The sequence below is a fragment of the Sinocyclocheilus anshuiensis genome, unplaced genomic scaffold, assembly GCF_001515605.1.
Source record: "Sinocyclocheilus anshuiensis isolate Anshui unplaced genomic scaffold, SAMN03320099.WGS_v1.1 scaffold979, whole genome shotgun sequence".
NCBI lineage: Eukaryota > Metazoa > Chordata > Actinopteri > Cypriniformes > Cyprinidae > Sinocyclocheilus > Sinocyclocheilus anshuiensis.
In genome coordinates, this window is record NW_015544223.1 from 460,740 (window position 1) to 470,152 (window position 9,413).

At 38.7% G+C, this 9,413-nt stretch overlaps 1 protein-coding gene across 2 annotated transcripts in view; it reads left to right on the forward strand.

The window, feature by feature from the left end:
- The window catches only part of arhgef2b (rho/rac guanine nucleotide exchange factor (GEF) 2b), a 47,691-nt gene that overhangs the window by 4,642 nt on the left and 33,636 nt on the right, over window positions 1-9,413 (forward strand). For both annotated transcript variants that reach the window (XM_016497994.1, XM_016497996.1), the window contains exon 2: window positions 7,653-7,812. In XM_016497994.1, the coding sequence (XP_016353480.1) occupies window positions 7,653-7,812 (160 nt within the window). The remainder of the gene's footprint in view (window positions 1-7,652; window positions 7,813-9,413) is intronic.

A 9,413-nucleotide genomic window follows, 5' to 3' on the forward strand; every position in this document is an offset into this window, starting at 1 on the left:
CCTAGCTTGCGCATGTCTATCATTTTAATGTTAATATTAGTTGTTCTTTTTGCTTTTGTACAACAGATAAATAACAATTTATATGTTTTAGACACTTTATGTTTAGATCATTTCTATTTTGCAGGAGTCCCGCGAATCATTTTATTCTCCCGCATCCCGCACGCACACGAGTCTCTTCCCGCCCGCACCCACACTCCCCATCAAAAGTTGTCCCGCGGGTCCCGCGGTACTCCCGCGGGAGTGCAGATCTCTACGCCCGATGAAACAGTCTATATAAAGCTTGAAGCATCATAATCGGCCGATCACCATGACAAGAAATCGGTACTCAGTATCGGCTGCAAAAATCCTGATCGGAGCATCCCTAATTAAAATATAACCTCATTTGTGTTTCGAAAATGAACGAAAGTCTTATTGGTTTGGAATTACACGAGGGTGAGTAAATGATGACAGAATTGTCATTTTTGAGTGAACTAACCATTTAAGGTTAGTGTGCTCTAAAATACAAAACGACAAATTTCAAATTTAGAAGATTGCATTTAAAATTTACAGTCTCGCTCTACCTCCAATATGGATAAACAATTTTGATGACATCAATCAGCTTTTTAGCTTTTCATCAGATTTTATTTCCAACCAAATGCTCTTTAGAACAAGACTCCCAAATATGATCATCCTCATGTGACCCCCATGCTAAAATTCAAAAGGCCAGCTTTTCTTATTGTCTCCTCAGTTGTTAACAGCAGATGCCATCACTAATTGTCAATCATCATCTGTAGAGTGAAATTACTTGATTAATTAACTACAACATTGCCTCAGCTTTACTTTTATGATAACAGTTATGCAGTTATGATAACAACAAAATCATAAAAGTTAAATGTACTCTCTGCAGTGTACATATGGATCCTTTATGCAGAGAGTACATTTAACTTTTATGATTTTGTTGTTATCATAACTGCATAACTGTTATCATAAAAGTAAAGCTGAGGCAATGTTGTAGTTAATTAATCAAGTAATTTCACTCTACAGATGATGATTGACAATTAGTGATGGCATCTGCTGTTAACAACTGAGGAGACAATAAGAAAAGCTGGCCTTTTGAATTTTAGCATGGGGGTCACATGAGGATGATCATATTTGGGAGTCTTGTTCTAAAGAGCATTTGGTTGGAAATAAAATCTGAAGTATGATAACAACAAAATCATAAAAGTTAAATGTACTCTCTGCAGTGTACATATGGATCCTTTATGCAGAGAGTACATTTAACTTTTATGATTTTGTTGTTATCATAACTGCAGTAAATCAGCTGATGATAATCCGATGATAGAGAAAGGTGTTATAACTGGACTTTTATCCAGATGCATGGTGTAGTAAAGCACATTTTCAGCATTTTTTAGGTGTCTGTATTTGTGTAGTGCTGCATAAACTTAAAGTGAAAATCAGCTTATATTTAGATGTTACATGTATATTTATATACTCTTGGGCTGTTGAATGCTTGAATCTGGTTGGTTGACAAACTTTTTTTTGACGCAGTTTTGAAGAACATCAGATTGCTTTTTTTGTGTGTGTTGTTGACCTGCATTCCTTCACCAAACTATTTAAAAAAAATGATGATACAGAATCAGTTTTGGCAAAAAGAGGTGGCGACATGTCTCACCCGCAAATGAGTTCTATGCCCTCTTTCCATGTTTGCTTCTGTTATTGCTATTGTCTGTGTTTCATTTCCTGAGGGCATGGGGCATATGTTCTCCACTGAGGAATTAGAGACAGGGCCCAAGGCTCAGAACAAGAACAGGCCACACTTTATTCCTAGAGCATTTAGCACACATTTGTGATCAGTGTATCATGAACTGAGCTGACACACTAACCCAGTTAATTATTTAACAGTCAAATAAAGTGATCTGAATTGGATATAAAAATAACTATATCCTGATACAATGTGACTGTGTCATTGAGCAGTAATAAGGGCACTTTTATGTCCCAGAGTTGATCTGTATTTGACCGAGTTTATATGAATTCAAACTAGCAAATTTTAACTTGTTTCATTTTGTCATATAATTGCCACATACTGCAGGCAAGGAAGTAGTCGAGGATCTAATCACAGCATTATACTTATTAAATGAAAAGGATAAAGGCACCAGAAGGAAGCAAAACATAGCAGTTTAACAAAGCACATTAAAAGAAGGACTGACAAAGAAGTCAGTAAAAAAAAACAGGGAACTACATCCTCCTGAGACCGAAAAAAAGTGTGCGATTTCCTGCCTATTTTGGGTTACAAAACACTCCACAATTTAGACTTTTTAAATGTTATTTTCACAGTGGAGAAACAAAACAGGACGTAGGCAATAATCATGAGAGGCCAAGGGAACAGATTAACAGCTATAATACACAGAAAGAGAGAGAATGCAAGCTAAAAGTCCATGAGTAATTTCGAAATAAAAATCCATGAAAACATAAAGTAGATACTAGAGGTCGACCGATGTATCGGTTTTGCCGATTAATCGGCACCGATAGTTTTTTGCTGAAACTATCAGTTATCGGCAAAAATCCATGTGTTTTTGTTCAGTATCCATCTTAAAAACTATCGGTTAATTAATTGGTATCTCAACCTAGCTATCGGTATCGGCAAAATCCACTATCGGTCGACCTCTAGTAGATACCATGTGACAATAATGGTAACATTAAAACTTTGTTATCTTAAAATCCTTTTGCCATGTTTCATAATTTTAAAGACTTCAAAATGTATGTAGGCAAAGTGACCCTATTAAGCCCACCTAAATCCTTGATTTTTTTTCTCACATATGCTGCATTTACACTGAGCTTTAGTTCTGGAAAATTGACATTTTGTGATTGGCAGAGAGTATTTTGTGTAAATGCAAGCAGGTTCTGTAATGCCAGAAAATTTGTTCCTGCAGTATCTAGTGCAGTGGTTCTGCATATTTAGTAATTTTTGTGTCCACATGGATGGTCTATGTACAACAGCACGAGGTAAATGCTGAGACAGAATGAGCTCACTAGGTGGAACTGCGCATGTGTTGAACTCGTACATTGGCGCTCATTTAGCGGTTGAGTATACTTTGAAAGCTGTGCGGACACGGCTGTGCACGAGAGGGAGTGGAACACGAAAAAAGAAGTATAACTGGCCTTTATCTGACACACTCAGTTCAGTTCATGGAGCTCTCTGCTAATAAGTCGATGATCTGAAACAAGTGCGCTAAATAAGGATGACTTACAAAATGTGCAGAGCAGTGGGTCCACAGGACTGGAGTTAAGAACCACTGAGCTTATACTGAACACATACAGTATGTGCTGCAATGATACATTTACTGTACTTTATAAGACCAATCTGGACTTATACTCATATTTGCAATCAAAGTAGTTCATTTTGTCAGTTTACGCCAAACATAACATTGTGAATGTTATGCAGAATGCTGTTCACCTATCTATATTCCAGAACAACATTTCTGCTCTGGAAATGCATTATTTTGTTCATTCAGTTCATCTTTCTCCTCATTCTTCCCCCTGACAAATAGTCGCACCATTAAGGTCATTATTACATCTTTCCAAAATATTATATCTAAATATTAAACAAATATGCAGTGTATTGTCAGAACAGACCTGAGATCTATTTTTTCCAACCCTCCTGTTGAGAACGCCCTCTGTAGATGATACATTTGCACATTGTATATGATTTTGGTTTTGTGTTCTATTTTAAGGTTTAAAACACTTAGAACATTCTTCAAAATATCTCTTTTTGTGTTTCACAGAAAAAGTCATGAGTTTGCAAAGGGTGAATAATTGATGACAAGTGTTTTTTGGATTAAATGTACTTTTAAAATCATATATTTGGGTAATTCATTTTTAACAATTCAGGGTTTTAGGTGAATTTTTGGTTTGCTTTATAGTTTGGTTTGTGTATTATCCAGCACTGGAGTCTCTTGGCTCTTTGTTGCTGAATTGAAGGTTCTTGTCTCACTGTCTGTGTGTCAGGTATTATCTTTCATTCATCTCACTGGCTGTCTTTGTTCCTTTCAGTCTGTCTGTCCCTTTGTTTCTCAGTCTGAATTGTGAAGTAACCCCCACATCTATCTTTTCTACTCCCTATCCTCTATGAAACATCCTTTACATAACAGCTTTTCATTTCACATGCTGATATGTGTTTACTTACTGCCTTTAAAGCTTATTACAGCAAGAAGGAGAGTCAGATGACAACAGTGCAGTCTACTAAAAAAAAAAGTTAATAATAAACAGAGCAGGATTTGCCTTTTTGAAAAATAAATAAATAGTGCTTAGATATTTCAGTTTTGTTAGTCAGTGGAGATAAATCTAACAGTCTCCTGTAGCATTGCTTGAGGTGCCCACTTTTAGGTTAAAAATAAGGTAAATATAAGATACATTGGGCTTTAAAGTCCAAAGTCTAGTTGACATAAATTCACAAAATTCACAAAGCAAAGAATATTAAAATAGCTCATTGTATTTCCTGCTATAAAATGTCACATGCAAAACAACCATTTTGTTCTCTTCTAAAATGTTTAATTTTTAACTCTGATATGCATGTGTATAAAATATATTTATGAATATTCCAAAACTCTCTGACGGTGCATTAACTATATAGGATAGGTTGTTGTTGTCATATTTCTTAAAAAAAAAAAAAAATAATAATAATAATCTAAAAAATAAGTATTAAAATTGATGGAATACACATCTTGTTTATTACATGGCTCTCTGAAATGCTTGATTCTGATTGGTCAGTCGAGGTATGTTATTCCCCAGTAATGATGACCGTCATTAGTAGAAGACTAAAAAAACAGACGGCTCATCCGGGTATCTGAAGGTTCATGTCTCTCATATCACACAGAGAACTTACTCTCTCTCGTTTCCTTCAGATGCAGCTGATGACATCTTGTGTCTCGCTTATCGACTGTTTTGAAAATGAAATCTGAGGACTTCAGTATTAGCAATACTATAATATTTTTTTAGTGTTCGTGTTGTTGCCAGGATGATTGCTTTGTACATTTGAACAGATTAAATAGTTAAACTCAATAATTGTCCACATAATAAATGTCCACATAATTATTTATTTGGTGAAAAGTCATGTAATAAGTGGTTTGACTGTACATTATCACTTAAAATGTTCGTCTTGTTTGAACTTGTGCGTTCATCTTGACTCATAGACAAACTGTTTTTAGTGTAAACTTTGAGTTTTGAGCTAATAAAATAATTCTACTCAAATATTTTGTGTCCATTTATTTATAGTATTGCATAGTAGCCATGTAATTGTCAGGATTTTGGACCTGTTTTGTGTTTGTTTTTCCTCCCTCACATGCTCCATGTTCTCCCTGTGTCCTAGTTTTCCCCCATGTTTGATTATGCCCTTATTTGGTCTTTCCTGTTCCTGTTCCCATTATGTTCATTTGTTTCCAGCTGTGTCCCATTTATTCCCTCGTTTGGTTCATAGTATTTATGCCCTGTGTTTTCCTTTGTCCAGCATCTTTGTCCAGCAACGTGTGTTCCTGTCTGCCCTGTGTTCCCCTGGTTGTGGTTTGATTATTAAAGACTGTTTATTGTATTCTCCTACGTTCTCCTCGTTCCTCGCTCCAATGCAGTAGCAGCATCGTGGCAGAACACTAGACATAAGAACAGTAAGCAGTGCCCCTTCTCCCCGTGTTTTTGTTTCTGTTTTGAAAGTTTTCTGTTTTACGTTTCCCCCCTCTCAAACCGCCACGAGATACGCCGCCCTAGCTCGCAGGGATCTTCCCTTTGTGGAGTACGCCAGGGAATTCTGCGGGCTCGCAGCGATGACGCCACGCTGCATTCGCTGTTCTGGATCGGGGCCAACTACCATCGCCCCGTGGACCTCCCAGACACCACTGGACTGAGCTGGAGGGAAGGTATCCTCTGGTGTCTGGAGAGTGTCCGGCCATGATTCAGAACCAGCCCGCAGTCAAGCCCGCCAGCCTCTCCTACGTCAAGCCAGCTGGCCGTTGCACTCTCAAGCCCGCCGGCCGAGCCCCTGATTCCGCTCCAGTGTCAGCTCCAGCCCCTGAGTCCTCTCCAGTGTCTGCTCCAGCCCCTGAGTCTGCTCCAGATCCCATGTCCAGCCCAAAGAGGGCTCCAGTCCCCGAGTCTAACCCAGGGAGAACCGCTGCTCCTACGTCAGGGCCCATGGAGGGCCTCAGAACCCGAAATTTCCCCCAAGGATTTTTTGGGGGGGGGGGGCTATAGGGCTCCGGCCGTAGAGGCCGGGCCGAGTGCCGAGGCCAAGGCCACGAAGGCCGCTCCGCCATGGCCCCCTGAGTTCCCTGCTCCGCCATGGCTCCCTAGTCTGCCTGATCCGCCATGGGTCCTGGAACGGTACCGCTCTGGAGGCTGTCCGTCCTGTGTAAGCCTGTCCCTTACAGGCTGTGGCATAATCAAACATGGGGGAAAACTAGGACACAGGGAGAACATGGAGCACGTGAGGGAGGAAAAACAAACACAAAACAGGTCCAAAATCCTGACATTACGCCCCGCTTCCGGGGGACGGGCGCTCTGGAGGCCTCTAGGGACAGGCTTACACGGGACGGACAGCCTCCAGAGCACCCGTCCCCCGGAAGGGGGGAGTAATGTCAGGATTTTGGACCTGTTTTGTGTTTGATTTTCCTCCCTCACGTGCTCCATGTTCTCCCTGTGTCCTAGTTTTCCCCCCATGTTTGATTATGCCCTTATTTGGTCTTTCCTGTTCCTGTTCCCATTATGTTAATTTGTTTCCAGCTGTGTCCCATTTATTCCCTCGTTTGGTTCATAGTATTTATGCCCTGTGTTTTCCTTTGTCCAGCATCTAGTGTTATACGTCTATGTACTACGTGTGTTCCTGCCTGCCCTGTGTTCCCCTGGTTGTGGTTTGATTATTAAAGACTGTTTATTGTATTCTCCTACGTTCTCCTCATTCCTCGCTCCACCGCAGTAGCAGCATCGTGACAGTAATAAGCAGGATAATGTATATTAAAACTTATCATAGAAGAAACCACTTTAGGGTGATACAAGACCCCTTTGTTTTATGATAAAAACTTGCTGGATGGCTTACATTTTCTAAACCAATTATTATTATTAGCCTTAATATATAACTAATTTAATTCAGTTCAATAAAATAGATTGTTAAAAAGTTCCGATATTTTTTCTACAGTATTGAAAATGGTACCAAGGACCATTTGTCATTTTGTTTCATGAAGAGCTCATATTAAAGAGCAGATTTTATGTTAAGTCGTATCTATATGTCTTTTAAAGAATTACTTTAGCAAGAAAACTTTAGCATGTGATCCATATCTTTTATTCCTGTCATAATGAAATAAAAAATGTGCTGTAAGTAAATTTGCTTGAAAGATCCTCGAAATTTATCACTGACAAAAAGTGGGAACCTTGATTTCATTATTTTCAACCCTCATGTACACCATGAGTAGTCAATTAAACTTGACAATATAATTTTTTATAATTTCTTGTTTTCATCATTTGATGTGCAGAGTGTGCGTAAATACAATGAGAATTCACTGATTTTTGGTCATACACAACGTGACTTTCATTATGTAGTGAATGATGAATGCTATGATTATAGTGAATGGTGATATGCTATGATGCTATACTTGCACAACTCATCTTTTTACTAACTCTTTTGTGTGCAGAACAAAGAGAAAGAGCGGAAGGCACGGGAGAAAGAGACAAAGGAGCGTGAGTCGCGTTACAGCAATGGTCACCTGTTTACCTCCCTCAGTGTTTCTGCCACCACACTCTGCTCTGCATGCAACAAGAGCATCACTGCAAAAGAAGCCCTCAGCTGCCCAAGTGAGTAACATGCATTATAGTTACACTAAAACATGATGTTTGATAAGCCTACTTCAAACTCCATTATACTATTGAACACAACCCCTTGGGAGGAGGAAAAACTGGTAGATTATCCTGAATCAGCTAAGGGTAGTTCAGAGGATGTTGCAAGATAAAAAAGTGGAGCTACAAGCTAAAGAGCACATAAAAGTTTAAGGGAGAAAGAGGAAGGGGTAAGAGACATAAACTTAAACTGAAAAAGCTTGAGATCAAACAGGCTTGCCTGTTGCAAAAGTGCAACAGACACTTATGATTTTGATGTGAGTCGTAACCAGGGCTGTCGCATGGGGGGTGCGAAGCCCTGTTTGAATTTGAGGTGTGCGAGGCCCTCTGGAAGGGCTGTAGTAACAAATGCAACTTTCACATGCATCAAATAGACTGATAAACCAAGGGTAAACCTTATCATTCAACTGAACGGTGCACATTAATTTCAGATATAGCCTGAAAGAAAGCGGATTTGTAGCATATTTTCTTGAATTTCTCAGGTAATATCTATGGTTTGACCCATATCAGAGGCGGCCAAATTTAGAATTAAAAATGCACTGAGGAAAGCTCTCTACGAACTTGACATGTATATATATATAGAGCTATATATATTTTCCTAATTCATTACTGTTGGTCATCCTTTACGTTTGTCTGTGGGTTTTGCAATATTTCACATTTTGGACCGTCTCTGTTTGTTTACAATGCAATGGTAAAAAAAGAAATAGTTGTTTGAATATGTACAGCATTTTCTTTACTCAGTAAACACTATAAATATAAAGGCTGAGGTTCTATGAATTTGAGGAGCGGAGTGTAGTCTAGCATTTGTCATCAGTAAAAGCAAGTAGCAGTTAGTCTTAAATAGACTGGGCGTAGCACTTTGTCTTTAAAAACCATGAGATTTTAACCCAAATGACAGAAAAAACTGAGCGCCCACATAGCTCCTATAAACTTTATAACCTGTAAGTTGAAGAAAACGTAATGCGATGCACTTACTGCCTCAGATGCAGGCGTTCTAATGACGGGCAAAACACATGGATGTCTGACATTCGCTGGTTAAAAACCTCGCAACTCCACTTGAGCTCGATTTTGGTAAAATTATAATAATATAATGATGTATGCAAGTGTCTGACCATATATAAAGCCACAATATCAACTTTGACAATACAGTGTAAAATCTTTTTGTGAATATTTTAAAAACTGCATGCATCCTATTATATAAATGAGCAAAAAGGTTTGAATTGGTCCATTGCTGCTGCTTTAGCTGATGAATATGTTCTTAAACATAAGAATGTTTCATTTCGCACATCTTGTGGCAGCAGTCGCTGGTTTTCAGAAGTGGTGGAGAGTAGGGATGCTCCGATCCGCCTTTTTTGCCTCCGATACCGATTCCGATACCTAGGGTTCGGTATTGGCCGATAACGATTCCGATCCGATACCAGTGAAGTTTTTTTCCCTCATTTAAATAAATGTAGAATTTATATATCTCTGTGTGTGGAACTGATAATCATTCTTTCACAATCTACTAGATACAGACTACTTCATTATAAAGAAAAATAAAATAAACAAATATGAAAAAA